The sequence below is a fragment of the Leishmania mexicana genome, chromosome 20 (assembly GCF_000234665.1).
Source record: "Leishmania mexicana MHOM/GT/2001/U1103 complete genome, chromosome 20".
NCBI lineage: Eukaryota > Euglenozoa > Kinetoplastea > Trypanosomatida > Trypanosomatidae > Leishmania > Leishmania mexicana.
Window position 1 is genome coordinate 3,003,379 of NC_018324.1, and position 18,721 is coordinate 3,022,099.

Below are 18,721 nucleotides of genomic sequence, written 5' to 3' on the forward strand. Positions count from 1 at the left end.
TCGGTCATCGACTGCGGAGAGAAAACCGCCTCGACGTCTAGACGCTGCGCGAGAGAGCGAGGTCGTCTCCACAACGATAAGCAGGAAGCGGCGTTGGCATCACCTTTTCGCGCACATACACGCACGTACACGACGCATCATTTCTTCATACACGCACACACAAGCGCACAGGTTGTGAAGGGGGCGGTGTGTGTGTCGACCCAACTCCGCGTCCATCTTGGAACTCAAGCAGAACTTTACGAAGGAAGAAAAAGAGGGGGAGAAAAGGCGGCTCCTTGCATTGTGAGGACATACGCCCACCCGCGCCTCTCTCTCTGTCTTTATTTTTGAGCCCGACCCTCTGCGCTGCCGTGGGGGTGTGTGGCAGGGTGGCCGGCTGAGTGGGTTTTTTGGGGGGACGTCTGCCTCGTGTTGGCCCGGTTGATTTTTTTTGCTTTTCGGAAAGTGTTCGCTCTTCGCCGTCCTATGAACAGGCAGAGCGCAGCGTGGCCCTCTTTTCTCTTCTTGTCGTTCCTGTCGTCCTATACATTGAAAAAGCCCACGTGCATCCCCACCAGCAGACGGAATCACGCGCGCACAAGGACGCCCCTCCCCCTCCCCTTCCCCCAGCCTCTCTCTCTCGCGTACGCTGCACATTCACACTTCGCCCTATACGAGCGAAGTGTTTTGCATGCAGAGGCAAAGAGAAGTCGCTCCCGCGGAACTAACTCTTCTCTGTGCGTGTCGTGTTCCCATCCCAGCCATGGAGGGCTATTCAGTGAAGGTGGGCTCTTCATCCCAGTCGCCAGAGGGCAGCGCAGCTGGGGCCGCAGCGGAGACGCTCACATTGCCGACAACTGGGCAAGCAGTGATAAGCAGCAACTGCAGCACAACTCAAGCCGGCAACTTTCCTCATCTGTTGAGCAAGAGCTTGGCACACGCGGCAGCCGTGGCGGCAACAGCCACAGCAGCGGAGTCAGCGGAGTCGGCGGTGCCAATGCAGTCACGCTCTTTATCCCTGGTGACGGATACCTCGAAAAGCACACCGGCAAGCACGGGGGTGTTTGCAGGTGACATTGATTGGCCGCAGTGGGGATTAGTTCCTGTGGTTTCGCTGTGTGGCGCCGCGGTGAATGCCCCTTCCTCGCCGCCGCCGGCCGCCGCCGCTGCATCCGCGCCGCTCACGGCATCCCCTGAGAAACCGCTCACACCTTCTACTATGGTGCCTCCCGTCTTACCAGTGTCGGCCTTGCCCTTCATCATTAGCGTCGTCACGCCGGTGAGTGGGTCAAGTGCCGCGGCCGAGATGAGCACCGCACCGACGCAGGAGATGCTGGCGAAACTCTCGGCGCTCTCGATGGACAACGCGACTTTGTCGACGCTGTCCCCTCCCAGTTGTGACCCCCTCGCCCCCTGCCACGACTTCAACCGGCGACTGAACAGCAGTCTCGGTGTCTCGTCTGCCTCCTCGGTCCCCCTTCTGCGGAGCATGCCACCCCCTCTGGCGAGGTCGCTTGGCGACAACAGCAGCTGCAGTGACGACAGCGCAGCCGCGGCCACTGCTGTGTCACCGCTGTCTACGCTCCTATCGCGGCGTTGCTCGGGGCCGCATCCACCTTCACTGCCGAAAAGTCAGACACCCGCTTCCCTGCTGTCCGTCGGAGAGGCGGATGCACCTCTCGCGCCTCCTTCAAGCCCTTCAGAGCCACCTTTGCCATTGCCAGACGCCGCACCCTCTCCACAGGCGCCCCCTGCGGACGTCGTCGCGCGGCTGAACCCCTCGCTGCTCCTCATGGCGCAGACGCTGTGTAGCTGCCCTTTTGCGGAGGTCATGTGCCCGGTCCTCGTGATGGAGGGTCCGAGAGCGCGCGTCGCCGCGGCCGCGACAATAAACCCAGACCCAGCGAGCTCCTTGGCGGGGACCGTAGACTCCGACACACAGAGGCAGACCCTGCCTCTCACACTGGGGTGCCCGCCCTACCCCGAGTCGTCATCGAGCTCGTTCCGTCACCTCGACTCCCCGCAGCCTCTGGCTAACAACGCCACCGTCCTTGACCGCAAAGAGGACGAGATGACCGGGGACAGCCGCGGCACTCACCACCAGCCCGCCGCTGCGGTGGCGAAGGGAGACGCGAGCGACGTCGGTGCCAATGGCGAAGGCGACCCCGAGACGAACTCGGCGCCCGCATCGAGGATGCCGGAGTCGATATCCAAAACCTTGATGGGCCGCGCGTCTCTGTCGTCGCACAGCGCGACCACCAACGCCGCCACCGTGGCCACCGTCACCACTGCAACGGCGACCGGAAATTTCACTCCTGGCCACAGCACATTCCCGCTGGAGTGGCAGGCCAGCGACAGCCCGACGCCGCCTTCATCATGCGCCTGGTCGCTCGTGTACGCCAACGACGCTGCTGTGAGCATGCTCGGCTGCAGCAACGTGGATGAGGTGACGGCGGCGGCATTTGATAATCTGTTCTGCTGCTTCGCGCTGACCTTTCCCCCGAGTGCCTCCACCGGCAGCATCCGCAGCAACGTGCCCCTCGTCACCACAGCAGCAGCAACTGATGTGGCATCAGTGCCATTCGCGCTCGCCTCGCTACTCGCTATCGCGTCATCATCGTCACCGCAGGCTGCATGCGTCGGGGAGAAAGATATGGCCAGCAATGTCAAAAACGAGGACAAGGGAAGCCAGAAGCATCAGAAGCCGTCATCCAACGCAGTGCGGCAACCGGGATGGCGGGAGGTGCAAAACATAGGCGAGCTTTTCACCCTTCCCAACTACAGCTACGTCATCCTGTACAGCAAGCGCACCTCCGCATACTACGCGGCACTTGCGGTGCCGTCGCAGCAGCCGAGGATGCCGCAGCGAACCAGCGTGAACAGCGAGAGTACGCCGTCGTCGCTCCCTGCCACGGCGGCGTCAACGATGATGTCAGCTGCCATCAACTTGGCGGCAAACACGAGCACGCCTCGGATGGATTCGCCGTCAACGATGCGGAACCAGTCCCTGCGCCCCACTAACCAGCAAGCTCAAAGCTACCCACCAGTGCCGAGGAATCCATCACACCCCAGCGCAGACGTCCCATCGTCGAGGCTGACGGGCAGCGCGGAGGCCACCGCGATGGGGCAGTGCGAGCGACGAACCTCGACGATATCAGCAGCAACGAGCACCTCCTCCCCCCTCGAGCCCGACCTGAGTGGTGGAGCGTTGCCGCCGCCGCCGATGCAGCAGCAGCAGCAGCGTTGCAGCCAGTACGTGGAGATTTACATCCTTCAGCGGCTAGAGAGTAACCATAGGCCAGCTGGTGTTGCAAGGATGCCAACCGCGCGCGCGGTGGCCGCCGGCCCGCCGCCAACGCTGCTAATGCCTGGCAGCGGCGCTGTCAATGCGCGCGGGCCGTACGCTCGGACCTCAGCATCCTCCAGCGATCATCGGCCCTCAGTCGTCTTTGCGCCGCCACCCGCAGAGGCACCTCATCTGCGCAGTGCACAGCAGCTGCCGCCGCCACCGCACCGGCCACCGCACCCAGCGTTGTCTGTCTCTGCCACTGCAGCCGCAGTCACCGAAACGGGTAGTGTCGACTCTCTCGACGTCGACGTGTCGCGTCCGCTGCGGGAGCAGTATGCGAACCGCAGCCAGCACGCCTCCCTATACCCGGTGCTGCAGAGCCAGCGCCGGCTTCCGAGCAGCAGCACGGAACGCTCTTCTAACTGGGCTGCGTCGCGCACGAGTGGGCATCCTGGATCCCCAGCGCCCGGCGTGCAAGTCACCTTCGGCAGTCCTGAGACGCCCTCTGCCAACAGCGACGCCGCCTCGGCGATGCGGAGTACCTCGCAGCACACAAACCAAAACAGTCTGTACGATCTGAGCTACCCGGTCTTCCACGTGAATCTTGCTCAGCCGACAATCGCCCCATCAGACTGCCTGTACGGCGCCAACGAGCCCGCTGGTGCAGCAGCTCCGGCGGCCGCGTTAGCGGGAGGATCACGAGAACTGTCGCTCACACCACTGCACAAGCCAGGCGAAGGCCCGCACCACAACTACAGCAGCCCTAACAGCAGCTCTACGCCGTCGAAGAAGACGGCATCGAATGCCCGTCAACCGCAGCCGAAGCAGCGTCACCTGTTGAGCCGCCACCGCCAGCACAGGTCACTAGCTGGCCTTGTCGATGACGAGGATGAGGCGCGCGCGGTGTCCCGGTTCAAGCGCAGCTCCATGAACAATTCGCTGCCCATCTCTCCAGCCCTCCAACCAGCGCCTAGGACGGCTTATCGCCAACGCAGCCTCAGCTCCGCGCCACTGTCGGCGACAAACACAACCATTGCCCTCCTAAGTTGTGCGCGATTCCCCATGAGCTCCCCTCCCTATCAGCAGCTGCCTCCACCTAGCAGCGGACATGTTTCGTCGTCGGGGTCGGCACGCCTGCAGTCACCCGCAGCTTCCACAGAAGCCCTCACCCCCGCATTGGCTCTGCCAGCACGGAGGCGTACGATGCAGGAGGTGCGCAACATGGAGAGCGTCGTCCAGGTGGCCCAGCAGGCGCGCGCCGAACAGCAGCCTAATTGCAAGAACCAAACTGGGCAGATCGCGGCGTTTGTGAGCGGCTCTCCGCCGTCGGCGTGGGCTCACAGAGACTCGCAGCAGCCATCTCTGTTGTCTTTGAGCCCTTTTCACTCGCATGCCTCCCTGATGTACCGCTCCCCGCACAGTGGTGGTGATCACGGCCTCATGAGTGGCGGCGACGCCGCAGGCCTCAGCGAACACAGCCTGCCCCACCAAACCTTCCCCAGTGCCGTGACAGGATGCCTGCAACAACAGCAGCAGCAGCAGCAGCAGCCTTCAGGCTGGGTGTCTCCTAAAGAGACCAACGCTGCGCAGATGCTCGGCAATGTGGCGGGAATGTCGTGGCAGCGGAGCAACGAGGTGGATCAAATTACGCCACACAAGCTTGCGGACCGGGTGCGGTCTCAGCGCGGCGTCGTGGCCGTTCTCGTGTCGACACGCCTGCCGCGCACCATCATTTTCAACTCGGTTGCCTTTATGATGTTTGTGCAGCACGTCCTGCGGTTCCAGTACCGCAACGGCGCCACGCAGGTGGCGTGCATCCTGAACGTGCGCCGTAAGATGCAGCTGGTCATTGACATGATCCCTGTGGAGATACTGCTGGGCGCCAGTGACTGCGTCAAGCGCACTGGCACTGACAACGGTGGCCCCAGCACCAACAGCACCAGTCCGGCCAGCCGCAGGGTGAGCGTGAGCTCGAAGGCAAATAATGGCAATGCTGAGGGCACCGACGGAAGCAGCAGTACCGCAGCAAAGGCTGTCGCGGCATTCCCGAAGCTAAACCCAACGTTGCCGAGCCCGCAGAAGGCGAATCCCGCCGGGCCTCACCTTCTAGGCTCGCTGTCTTCATCGGCATCTGTCACGTCCTCACAGCAGCAGCAGCCGCAACAGCAGCGGATGGTTCTGGAGCTACTGGGGGCAAGACTGGAGGACCTCGACGTCCTCTACAGCTACGAGGAGTCGAGGAAGGCCTTCTCTCCCGCCGCCCCCACGCTAGACAGCAGCGTCGGCGGCTTCCTGCCCAGCCGCAGCAGAAGCGGCAGTGCCCTCTTCACAAACCCCAATAGCAGATGTCTTCCGCCAACCGCGACCGCGTCGTCGCTGCCGTGGGGCTCGGCGCAGCGTTACTCGGCTCAAGCGTCTCCGCTGCAGTCGCCTTCAGGCGACAGCAAGGAAAGTCGGACGACGACGCCGCTGCGCAGCGTGCAGTCGCTTCTCGCCACGGACACAGTACCGCGCCAGCCACACCGCGACCCCCTGCGACGCTCCAGAGCCTGGTCTTACAGTCCTCGCCTACAGCAGCAGGCGCACGACCGTAACTCATCCACCACCTCTCCCATCACTGGCGTCCCAAAAGCCGCGCTCGCCTTGGATGCAGCGTCGAGCGGCGGCGATCGCCGCAACAGCGGACGTCGTAGCACCAGCGGCAAGCTGATCGCCTGCAGCGGCACCGACAGGCTATCGAAGCGGAGCAGCACCATGAGAAGTAGTGATAACACCGTCTCAAGCGGCGCCTTATCGCGGCGATCGTCGTTCATGACACAGACAACGGTGGCGGCGGCGGCAGCAGCAGCTGTAAGCGCGGGCGACTCGGTGCAGCGGAAAGGACCATTCGCGATGCTTGGGGGCGCCGCAGCTCATGTTGCAGACGGCAGTCGGGCGGGGTCCGTAGCTCTTTCGCGCGCGAGCAGCCCTGCTACGACAACGACGGCCAGCGGCACCGCGGATGCAGCACGAGAGGGCAGTAACTTGAGCATTCTCACGAACAATACCACCGCGGCGAGCCACCCGTTCGGTCCGGCGTTCTCCGAGGCGCGGGCGCTTGGAATGCAGCAGAGCACTGGTGAGGAAGGTGACAACGCGCTGTCGCGGCAACGCACCCGCATGGAAAAGGGGGAAGGCAGCGGCGAGATCATCGAGACTGCCGCAGAGAGCTCGCCTACGTCGCTGCCCAGCCGTTGCACCGGCAGTGTCAATCAGTCGCTGCTGTGGGCCTATCCAGGGGCGGGGCCGGCTTCGCAAGCCCCACAGCAGCAGCACCGTCGCCACCCTCCACGCTATGTGTCAAGCTCTTCCTACCTATCCCGAGACATGCAAGAGAGCTTGGCCATGTGCAATGCTGCCACCCGCATCCGCACCGACACGTACGAGGGGCGAGTCATAATCCCCTTTACCACGCCGCAGCGGCTGGAGCTGCTGAGTCACCTGGGCAACGTGCAGCTCTCCAAGTATCGCGGGCTCTCCGTCTTTGGTGTCAACCTCGTGAATCTGGTGACCGAGGAAGCCGCCGCCGAGGCAGCGCAGCCGTCTCCGCAGATCATTCCCCTGCGGTACGACATAGCAGCGCGTACGTACGTGGAGGGTGTACGCGGCAAGAGTGTCATCTTTTCACCCTTGATGTCGCCCACCACCGCGACGCGATCGTTTCTGACCAGCGCCGACGTCAAGGAGACGAAGGCGGAGCCAACGGAGGCAAAATCAGCCGTGGCAAATACGGCGGCGGCGGCGAATATGTCGAGCGTCGACACTTTGTCTGAGGCTGCAGCACCTGCAGCTGGAGCGGCGGGGTCGATGGCGTCGCGGCTACGTCCGCCTCCCCTCCAAGCGCTGGCCAGCACTACTTCCGCTGTGGCGACGGCTTCTGCGTCGACGGCGAGCCACAGGGTGTCGGTGACTAGCTCGAAGGATGCCAGCCCAGAGCACAGGTGCGTTCACAGCATGGTGAACAGCAGCTCTGCCGCCGCTGCACCCAGCATCGCCGTCCCCGTTGTGAGGACGGTCATCAGCGCAACGATGTCCTCACTCAGTTCCCGCTCGCGCGGCGAACCCTCGGCGTTAAGCTTAGGTGCGGCTGGGCAGAATGTAGCGCCACTAGAGACCGCAAATCCATCTGGCTTCTCTACCACACAGCACGGAGGCACCAGCGGCAGTACAGGCACCTCTCCGGAGGCCGTTGATGACACGCTGCGGCGTGGCAGTGGGGCGACCGCATCGGGAGAAACGACGCCGACGCAGCGCCACGCCGACCCCTTTCAGCTGCCGATGGACCCTTCGCCCGCCGGCGGGACACATCACGGCACCCACAGAGGGTTGTCAACGCTGTCGATGAGGTCCACGGACGACGGCGAGGACGGGCATTTCTCTGCACCCGTCGTAACAGCGGCAGCAGCGCCTGCAGAAGCGGCGAAAGGCATGGAAGACGGTACGAGACAGCTCTCTGACAACGCTGGAAGATGTACGAGGCAGCCGCATGAAGACAGTCCACTCTGGGCAGCGGCGTCCTTCAGCGTATTAACCGTGAGTAGCGAAAGTCTCCCAAGGAAAGGCATAAGCTTGCGGCTGCCCGCAGTGCTACTTGACGACACCTTCGCCGCTGCAGAGGGCAAGAGCCGAAGCACGGCTGTCGCGAAGAACGCTGAAGAAGAGCAACTCACGGAGCGCGCGCGGACGACCACGCAGAGGGCGTCAAAGGAAATAACGCCGCAGCTGCAACGGGGCAGCAAAGATGCTGCGCCGGTAAGCGAGACCCACAACACGCCCAATACGACGGTGACCGTGTCCACAGTGATCATGCGCTCACCACCACAGCGGCACGGGCCGCAGAGAAGCCTTACTTCACATTCCTGTTACCACGCCGTTGAGCCGTCTGCCGAGAGCGGGACGTTACAGACACGGCTACATGTGGCGCTTCCATTCGCGGAAAGTTGGAACGCGGGGTCGCTGTCGACGCCAGTGAGCCCGGGCGGCAATATCCCCAGTACCTCTTGCGGAGTGGGGGTGTCAGGTGCGTCGATCACTGCAAGCACCTGGGCAGACAGAACCACGTGCAGCAGCTGCAGTGGCACCCCATCAACGCAGAGCCGGCCGTCCGTGCCGTACCCGTCGTCTCTGCCGCACCCCATTGTCTCCTCTACGGCGCCTTTGGCTGCTGGCAACAGCAACCCAACGGAGCTGACCAGCACGCAGAGCAGCAAGACGCAGGGCCTCGTCAGCGTCTGCACACAGAAATCTGGCGGGACAGAGTTGCTCAGCTACAGGCTGTCCAACAGTGCGGCCGCTGCCTTTGGCGACCTCAGCACCGCACTGAAGAAGGAGGATAATGAGCATGCTGGGAGCAGCACGGGGGGGAGCAACACGGAAGGCAAGGAAGAGGCAAAGAAGGCGGCCGTGAACACATCGGCATTGCTGGGGCCCCTCGCCATCGAGGCTCCCGAGACTGATCGGCGCACTCAACAGTACGCGAATTCGGTGTTGCCCTCGGGGCAAGCACCCAAATCGGTGATGGTCGCTGACTTATCGGTGCACCCCGCCTTGCCGAGCACCTCATCCACCACTCTCACTGGCACGGCTGCGGCGCAGTCGACGTCGCCGCACGCCTGCGCAGACGCATACGCCTCGACGGCGGCTGAGGAAGGCGATGCGATGACATCGACGATGGAGGTGAAGCTGTCAGGGGTGTCCACTGACAATGAAAGGCACAGAAACAGCGGCGACTCGGGCAACCTCGTCACACCTGTGGATGCGAGGAACAAGGGGACGGGGGCGTCGGATAACTGGAGCGCCCCTGCGGGCGGCGGCAACGCCAACATGCCCGACGAGGCGAACGACTCGTTTGCCGAAAGCTTCATGGATATTTTCGGTCTCGTCAACCGCCCACACCAGCTGGCAGATCTGCGACGCTGCGTCAGCATGCATGTACGAAGTGTCTGCGATCATGGTTTCGTGTCGACTGGCAGCAGTTCCATGTCCTCTGGCGCCACCGTCAATGCGGTGGCAGCAACAGTAGTAGAGAGGGATGCCATTCCCTACACAAACGCCGCCATGCGTACCGCTGCGGAGGAAGCGGCGGATCAAACGGCGCGCAGCAACCTGCATGTGCTTGTGTACACGACCTGCGTCTACGCAGAAGTAGAGGAGGTCTTAGGCATCTATGGGCACTGCACAACCTTCGTCACGAATGCGGCGAAGATGCTACGGTACGCCCGCTCAGGGCTGCACCTCTTCGACGTCGTGATTGTGGAGTGGGTGGACTCTCTTATTAGCGCGGAAATGCACGACACGCTCACCAGAGATGCCGTTGAGGAGACCGTCGTCGCCTTCTTCATCTCGACAAGGCCCAGCGTGCGCACACCGACGATGAACGTCAATAACATCATGAAGGACGCGACGGTGGTCATGTACGCTGACAACCTGCTGGAAGGACTGCTCTCGCGGAACGTGCTTGAGGAGGTGCAGCAGCTAATCCGTCGCCGCCGACTTCTGCGCTCGATGGTAGGTGTGAGGAAGGAGCAGTCGTACCAAATTGTGAGCCACATCGGCAGCGGCGCCTTTGGCGACGTCTTCGAGGTAATGATGTACGTGTCGCGCGGCAGACTGGCGATGAAGCGCATCTTTTTGAAGAGCATGAAGCTGCGGCAGCTGGAGATCATCAACCGTGAAGTCAGCATCATGCGCTCTCTGGAACACCCTAATATCGTGTCTTTCTCGCACACCCGACTGGAGGACAACGCGTACGCCATATTCATGGAGCTCTGCGACGCGACGCTGGCGAATAATCTTCTGGAGCCGTCCGTGGCAATTCCGGGAGCAGCCCAGCGGCAGCAATACCGCAGCGCCGTCCCGGTGGCGGAATACCCAGGTAACGCCATGAGCAACAGCAGCAACTCCGCCAGCGGCAGCGGCGTCGAGGGCAAGGTCGACATGGAGGGTATGCTGCGAGCGGCAGCGCGCGAGGGCGGCGGAACCGAATTTCCCGGCTCCAACGGGGCCTCGATAATGGCGCCGGAGCTCAAACGTCCGCAGGACGCCGTCATGATCGTGCACGACATCGCCAGCGCACTGATCTACCTGCATCGCCGCGGCATCATCCACCGGGACATCAAACCAGCCAACGTGCTCTTCGCGAACGGCATGGCAAAGCTCGGCGACTTCGGGTCGGCAGTGAAGATGACGGAGTCTCGGCAGCTGCGCAACATGAAAGGGACGGTGAGCTACATGGCACCAGAGATGGTGCTTGGCGAGCCGTACACCGAGTCCTGTGACCTGTGGTCCTTTGGGTGCCTAATCGCACGTATCATGGGCATCAACCTGGGCCACCTGAACGGGCTCCACATGCCGGCGCTCAACGAGCTGTACCGCGCCATTCCCAAGACCGGATCCCTGCCGCTCACCTTTACCAACCGTCTGTCCTCGCGCTTTGCGAATCACTACACGGAGGAGACGACGAACCGCGTGCTGAAGGCGCTCAAACATGCCATCGAGATGGACATGGCTGAGCGGCAGCTTTCTGCTTCGCCGAACCCACACGACTCTGCTGACACGAGTAGCACCGTCGAAGGCAAACAGACGCAGAGCAGCAGCCAGCAGACCACCTCCATTGACAGTGACGCGTCACTCTGCACAGACACGGCATCGCCGACGAGCGAGCCGGAATCAGGGCGCGTCACGGAGCCAGATGGCACCAGGACTGCCACCGCCGCCGCCGCCGACACTCAAAACCGTCGTCGCAGTATCTTGTGCACCACGACATCCAATAGCGTCTTACTGGGCGAATTCTCTGTGCTGCTCCCCACCTCGCTCGTGGACCTTTTTAATCGGCTGTTTCACCGCGATCCTACGAAGCGCATGACGGCGGCCGAGGTTTTGGAACATCAAGTCTCGTGGGATGTGGAGTGGATGGCGCGCATGATGCAGGAGATCTATGAGGTTTCGTGCCTGATTGCGCAGAGAAGCGCGGGTGCGCAAGGCGCAGGAGGAGGGGCGAGCCGGTACCCTTTAGCGGGGCATGCTAATGGAGGGCGGCTGCCGCATGGTGGGGAGGGTGCTGGAATGGGCGCGGCTACACCGTCAGTGACGACGGGCAACTTCGCGTACTTCCCTATCCAACCCGGCTCCGGTGAGCTGGCGTGGATGACTGACAGTAGTGGAGGCCAGCGCATTCTCGGCTCGGCCGGGACAGGCAGTGGTGCCAACATCCCGTCAGCCGCGAGCAACTATGTACTCGACTTGTCTCTAAGCAGCAGCTGTAGCGGTGGTGGCGATGACAGCGGCAGCAGGGGTGGCGAAGACGAGGTATCTGACGACTGAGCTCGCATAAAGAGCAATGCTCTCGAACTCCTGCATACATTCCACCCTCCGCGACTGTAGAGAAAAAGGACGAGGGTGTCTTGTGTATATCTATGTCTGTGTGCGCGCTGCGAGTTCTCCCTTTGCAGTTTTTCACCTCTCTCTCTCACTCGCTCGCTCGCTCTATCCTACTTTTCCGTTGCTGCTGTTGCTGCATCTTCGCCCTGTCCCTTCCCCTCCCCCTCCTCTCCGCGAACAGCAAACACCCGCTCCATGCGCGAACAAATCGCCTTTCCTTTTTTTTCTTTCCCGTGGTCTCTTTCATATGCGTCTCTGCGTCGGTATCGGTACCCCCTCTCTGGGCGTCTTCCTCCTCGAGTTTATGCAAGCATGAGTGATGTCTTTGTCTGTTGGCGCATGATAGCAGCGCGTACTCTCTGTATCATGTTCCTAGTGGGCCGCCGCTGCTGTGGCACGCATACGGTACCCTACCCCTCTTTCTCCCTCCTATTATCGCCAAAAAAACGTCTTTCCGTGTTGTCTTTCTTCTTCATGTCGGTGTGTGTGTGTGTGTGTGTGTGGATGTGTGGGTGTATGGATGTGGGTACCATGTGCGTTCGGCCTTTCTTATACGGGTACTCTCTCTCTATTCCTCTCTCTCGCCCCCACTCTCCTTTTGTCCTCCTCCCCCTCCTGGTGTCTTTCTCGGTCTCTCTCTCTTGCTGCGTCTATTTCGTTGTCTATATGCCTGTGTGCATGTGCTTGCATGGGGTTACGCCGCCGCGTCCATCCCCCTCCTGACGCCTCCTCCCTTCCCTCTCCCACACTTCCTCTCTTCGTTTTAGTCTGCCGAGTGTTTTCTACTACCTTTCCCTTTCATCGGCCGTGCTCTATTTTGGGTAGCGCATGGTATACGTGCTGCGGTCGTTCGGTACCTGCCGTCGGACCGCCTCTGTGCCTGCACGTCCCCCTCCACCCACCCACTCACTCTCGCTTCCTGTGCGCCGCTCGTGCACATGCATTCTATGTTTCGGCGTACCTGCTGATCTGCAGATGTCGCGGGCTCCATCCGCCTACCTCTGCCAGTCGAGGGACGCGCATAATATCCGCTCCGTCCTCTCTCCCTCTATCCCTCCCTCTCTCTCGCCACAGCCTCCAGGCTGTTTTATGGCATACGCTTGTGTTTTCTTTGTTCTTCTGATTTGCTACAGCAGCTCGCCTCGCGCTCGTGCAGTAGAGCCTGGCCGAGACTCATATACACAGGGGCAAGCAAATTTATAGTTGCTCGCGGGGGGCACACATGCAAGTCCCAGATACACTGTCGTGTGCCGTTTCGATGCGCAAGCCTCGCCCCCCCTTCCTCCTCCTCCTCCCCTTCTTTTCCACCCACACGCTCACGCGCGTCTCTCCCACGCCTCTCTACTGCGTGCCTGCGTCTGTTGTCGACTTAGGTCGTCGTGGTCATTCTGTTTTGGTTATTGTTTTTCTCTGCGTGTGCGTGTGCGTGTGATGTCGAGGTTGGGTAGAAAGAGGGACTCAACGAAAAGCAGATGGATGTGGGCGCCCCATGATGCGGGTCAAGGCGACCGCAGTCCACACGCACACTCACGTTGGAAACTTTTTTTTATGGGGGGAGGAGGGGGGGAGTTGTCTGGCCTTGTTCACGCTCAGCGTTTCTTGTTGTCTTTGATTTACGCTGCCTTGCTGTACGTACGTATACGTATATATATATATATATATGTATAGGTATGTATATGGATGTGGATACACACGTATATACATGTGCAGCAGCCAGAGCAGCAAAATCAGCACTTGCCATGCGTGCTCACTTTGTTTGTTTTCGTTTTACGTCATCCCTTGGATTCAACATACTGCGCACACGATAGTGTTGCCCATGCCATCACGCAAAATCAAACATGCAAAGAAAACGCAACCTCGAGAAGAGGTCTGCTGGGTCAGTCAAACGTTGTGAGTGATGGAGAAGCCTGGGGGACGTCTCTCTCTCGTTGCCCACAAACAGCGCCACGTACACATGTGTATGTGTGTGGCTGATGATGCAGTGCACAGATCAGCTAGAATCATGTGTTCTACGATGAACTGGCGTCCGGCTGAGCGCTTTCCCGAAGCCCTTGCCCACAAAATCCTCGAGTTATGGACTGCGCAACACATTCGTGCTCGACGTCCGAGATACCTTCCTTCACGTGCACCTCACAACATGCACCCTCATCCGTTGTCACACCGCTTTTCTCTTTTCATAACGCATGTGCGCCCCCCCCCTCTCTCTATACATATATGAACACACGCACACACGCACGCACGCGCCCGTCTATCCTGTCTCCATCTCTCCTCCATGCGTGTGTTCATGAGGAACATGTATCAAGCACTTCTCCCGAGCAAACACCCGTACAATCCTCTCTCTCTCGCCATCAGCTCTTCTCTGCGTGTGTGTGTGTATGTGTGTGTCCTGGTTAGCGCCGTGTGCTGCACACGCTGGACGTATTCTGCTTTGTATTTGCTGCCTCAGCACCTCGCCTAAATCCAACCCTGCTGCGACACCTTCGACGCACTCGCGCTCCCTCACTCCGGTCAACACAACCACGTTGCCCCATCTACACCAGCTATGACTGACTGCTGGTACATACCAGAGGTGCTGGCGGATCGCCGCGATGAGAACCGTCTTTCGCCAAACGTGTCCGGCAGCTACGAAGTGCTTGGTGAAGCAGGGATCTTCTACCGTCACTTTGACCCGAAGGAGGTAAGCGACGACATCGAGGGCTTCATCCAGCCGCTTCTCAAGAAGCTCAACTACCACAGCTACGACGTCGTGAACCTCAGCCCGGCCAACCTCGGCGCAGAGAAGTTCGAGACTCTGGCAGAGCAGCACTTCACGGAGCACATTCACGAAGACGATGAGGTGCGGTTGATTCTCGAAGGTCAAGGCTACTTTGACGTGCGCGATATCAACGACAAGTGGATTCGATTGCTGTCGAAGCCTGGCGACTGCATCGTTGTACCGGCCGGTATGTACCACCGCTTCACGACGGATCAGAGCAAGTACATCAAGACGCTGCGCATCTTCAAGGAGGCTCCGCGATGGATCGCGCTGAACCGCAGCCCGGAGGCGGAGGAGAAGCCGGCGCGCAAGGAGTACCTCGCCCGCCTGCACGCCCCTGCCGAAACGGCTGTCGGCGCCGCCAACAGTCGCACGATCTTCTCTCTGCGCTACCCGCTGAAGCTGGACGCGGAGCTCACCGTCATGGCGAAGCAGCTGCTGGAGCAGCACAGCCAGCAATCGCATGCCCTCATGATTTATCTGACAGGCTCCACCGATCCAACTACCGGCGAGTCCTGGTGCCCGGACTGTGTTCTGGCGAAACCGCAGGTCGCGAAGCGCTTTGCAGAGCTCCAAGGCAAGTATGGTGAGGAGCACGCCATCTTCCTGCAGCTCCCGGTCGAGCGCGCCAGCTACCTGGGCAACCCGAATTTCCTCTATCGCACACACCCGACCCTGCAGCTGGCTAGTGTGCCGACGCTGCTCGTGCTGACGCCGACCAAGGACGCCAAGGAGAAAGGCGACGTGCAGTGGTACGACCTGCTCGACGTCAAGGTGCGCACCTGCGATGCTGACAAGGCAGATGTGCTGAACCTCGAGTAACACTGGCGACAGAGGGTGATGTGCGAAGAACATGAAATAGGGAGAGAGAGGGCCAACTCGACCAAGTACTAGAGAGCGAGAAAGACAGAGAGGGCGCGCGGGGTGGGGTTCAAAGGCATTGCCCGCAGAGCCCTAGATGCGCCATCGAGGAGAGGCCGCGCACCAATGTGAACGCACGTGCATGTGCAATGCCCGTTGGTGGGTGTATCATGCGCCGCTCTTCACGGACCGTGCACGCTCCGTCCGTGCAGGGGGGAGGCGCTCTTGCCGCTGCACCGTTTTTTTGTACAGCGCAATTCTGTTTGTTTTGCCTTGTACCGTTTCGAAGTTTTCTTAGCGAGCCTCCCCCCTCCCTCCCCTCCTCCATCGTGTGGTCTTCCCCCCACGTCTCCATTGCCTTCCCTGGTGCACGTCGCCACGTGTGTCTTGCGAGTAAAAGCATTTGGTCTCCTCTCCTGTGTGTATGTTGGAGGGTGGGTGCTTGTTGAGCTCCCATCATCGACGTCTCTAGCGTGTGCGTTGCCACCACGTCCGCCACCCTATCACACCCTCCCGTCTGTGTGTGTCTGCGTGGGTGTGGGTGTCTTTCTGCGGCTTCGCCGTTTGCTTTTTTTCTTTTCCTTAGTCACGGGGATGACAAGTGACTGTGAAGATGTGGTAACCATCTTCGAGTGACACCGCCGCCCGCGCCTCAACGCCCCCCTCCTCCCCTTTCGCATCCCTCCCTCGTTGATTTCCTTGTCTTTCCTTGCGCCGCATCATTGCGATGCTCCCGGAGTCGGTGACGTGAGTTGGCGTGGTTAGGGAGGCGATGACCGTGAACACGGAGGGGAAGTGTTTTCTCCGCTCACCCCCATCTGCACGTGGCGCTCTGCTGGGGGGCGAGGCTCGATATTGGATCTGAGGCGAAGGGTGCACGTCCAACGGTCAAAGACAGCGCAAACGGCAGGGAGACGGTGGGAGAAAGAGGGATGAGGAGGAGGCGCATGCATGGAAATCCGTAGCGAGCGAAAGCGCGCACCCGCGTCACTTGACATGTCTCGCTGATGGACGGCTAGCGTGCGGGCACAAGCGAACACCAACAATATCAAACAAAAAGATGGACTGCAAAGACACATGCACTGCTCACAGCACCGGATCGGTCACTGCCTCATCGGCGTCGCACCGACACTCCTTCACTCATCGAGTCTTCATGTCCTCGTCTCTCTTTCTCTCTCGCCCATTACGAAAACCTGCACGCGCATCAGCTTTGCTTCTCGTGCGTGTGTGTGTGTGTGTGTGTACCATTGTCTGTCGTCCTCCTTGCGTGCTGCTCCACGTAGAGGCACCACAGTCTTTCACAGATGATCTCCTGGGTGCCGGTCTTCTGCTGCCGCCGTTCGTTGGCGTTGCGCCTCAGCGGCACGGTTGCGACTGCGGGCACGTCCACATTGTCCAACAAGGTAAGGCGAGCCTCCCCCACCTCCTCCCCAGAGACACAGACGTTCCCTTGCGCCGCGTCCGGTGCAGCAGCGGAGTGGTCTGCTACCCTCCCGGACATCCCCTACGGCTTTCCGGAGAGAGACTCCAGCGTTTTTGCCGCGGAGCGAAGCGGTGGCCTCCAGAAGCAGTGGCTGCAAGACCTTCCACGCCAGGTCGGCAGCAGCACCAACAGCGCCAGCCCCAACGCCGACTCGGTCCTGGTGGAGCGCTACCTCCCCAACAAAGAGGACTTCTGGCGGAGTCCGCCGTACGAGGCGCTGCGTGAGGTTGTGCTGCACTCCCCGTACCACGACGCGTTGAAGATTATCATGGAGCACGACTACCGCTTTCTCTTTGCCGATGTCATGTGCAACGCCGAGGCGCCGATGCCACACATCATCTACGAGGACTTCATGAAGTGTCTTACGTTTTCCTCGCGTCAGCAGCCGCCGGAGGAACAGTTTGCGCTTCCCGAGCCCGTGTTGCGGGATTTGCTCTGCTGGGCGGCCTACTACTGCACGCTGGACCACTTCTACTTCACCTCCGCCTCCATGCTCTTCCGCAAGGTGGAGCAGGAGCAGCACATGAGTGCGGCTGTGCACAGTGCGTGGGTGTATATCTGCACGGCGGCGGGCAAGCTGGAAGAGGCGCTCGCCTACGCCGCCTACATGGATGCGCACAGCATCCCCTTTGACGCGGACGTTTTTGCCCGCTTGATGCATCCATCTCTCACCCCGGTCCAGCAGCACCTGCAGCATGCGCCGCAGACATCGAAGGGCATCGTGCTGCAGCGGCGCCTCTGCCAAGACATGAGCCAGCACCACGGCACGATGTCAGTGGCGGTGCACGCCATGTTCGTTTACCACATCCTGACTCTCCGGCACACGCGCAAGTGGGAGGTGCTGCGTGGAGCTGCGGAGCTATTCAATCGGCGGCAACGGCGAGCGAGGAGCAGAAGCGGTCTTGTGGCTCCTGCTTTCTTCACACCAGCTGCTGTGTCCGCCGCGGAGTCGCCGCAGGAGGTGATCTGCTCCCGCACGATGCAGCTTGCCATGTCGTTCTTCTGCAGGGAGAAGGGCGTCCGCTGGGGGCCTCGCACGACGAAGGAGATGGTTGCCTTCATGCTGGAAAACGAGGAGGCCGGCTGCACCATGGCGGACGTGCTATTTGTGCTAATGCGCATCCGACGCAACGAGCGGACAGGGATTCTGGCCGCGCTTCCCAGAACAGCCTTCAGCGCAGAGGAGCAAGAGGCGCTGCTGCGCGTCACGTATCGCCGCGCCCGGTGCGATCTGTCGTACGCGGTAGCGGGGCCGCTGCTGCGTGAGGTGCTTGCAGCGGATGGAGTCAGCGGCGCAGCGGCAGGGGATGGCGGGAGTGGCAGCGACGAGGCTGTCGACCGTGCCATGCGGCACCTGCAGAAGCTCGCCTCATCAGTGGCGGACTACGACGCCTACGCTGCGACCTCGAATGCTTCCCTCTCTCCAGCAGCGGCTGCGGGTACACTGTATCGCGGCAGGGGAGAACGATGTGCACCGGCAGCGGGGGATGGCGCAGCCGTTGATGACGAGCGGGGCAGCCCCACTTCTCTCTCGGGAGCCAAAATGGAGCAGCTGTGCGAGGAAGAGATGTCATCGCCACCGGCGGAAACAGCGCGCGACCTCTTGGCTGCCGTGATGGCGCTGGATCGCGAAAGCGTGGTAGCAGCACCGGTGGCAAGAAGGGCGAGTGGCGCCGCACAAACAACGCTAAGCGAGTCGTCGCAAACTGCATCCTTGACAGCGCCAGCGGCGCCAGAGGAGGATCGGCTTCGCGATCTTTACGTGTCCCTGGAAGCGATGGGCACACCGTCAAGCCTGTCTGCATGGTCGCTGCAGCAGCTGCAGCGGGAGGAAGAAGAGGCACGACTCCATCGCCAGGCAGCGAATGCGTGGATATCCCCCGCCTACGTGCCACAGTAAGGCGTGTGGGGCTGGCGAAAATAGCAAGCCCAAAAA

At 61.0% G+C, this 18,721-nt stretch overlaps 3 protein-coding genes across 3 annotated transcripts; all 3 read left to right on the forward strand.

The window, feature by feature from the left end:
- Positions 1-670: 670 nt before the first annotated feature.
- On the forward strand, positions 671-11,629 carry LMXM_20_0960 (putative protein kinase; the record flags this gene model as incomplete). Its single annotated transcript, XM_003875109.1, has 1 exon — positions 671-11,629. One exon carries the CDS (start codon positions 671-673, stop codon positions 11,627-11,629), a length of 10,959 nt encoding a protein of 3,652 aa, XP_003875158.1.
- A 2,599-nt stretch (positions 11,630-14,228) lies between these two features.
- On the forward strand, positions 14,229-15,263 carry LMXM_20_0970 (conserved hypothetical protein; the record flags this gene model as incomplete). Its single annotated transcript, XM_003875110.1, has 1 exon — positions 14,229-15,263. The coding sequence occupies one exon, from the start codon at positions 14,229-14,231 to the stop codon at positions 15,261-15,263; it is 1,035 nt and encodes a 344-aa protein (XP_003875159.1).
- Positions 15,264-16,606: 1,343 nt separating this feature from the next.
- Positions 16,607-18,685, forward strand: LMXM_20_0980 (conserved hypothetical protein; the record flags this gene model as incomplete). The annotated part of the gene is made up of 1 exon (XM_003875111.1): positions 16,607-18,685. The coding sequence occupies one exon, from the start codon at positions 16,607-16,609 to the stop codon at positions 18,683-18,685; it is 2,079 nt and encodes a 692-aa protein (XP_003875160.1).
- Positions 18,686-18,721: the final 36 nt, after the last annotated feature.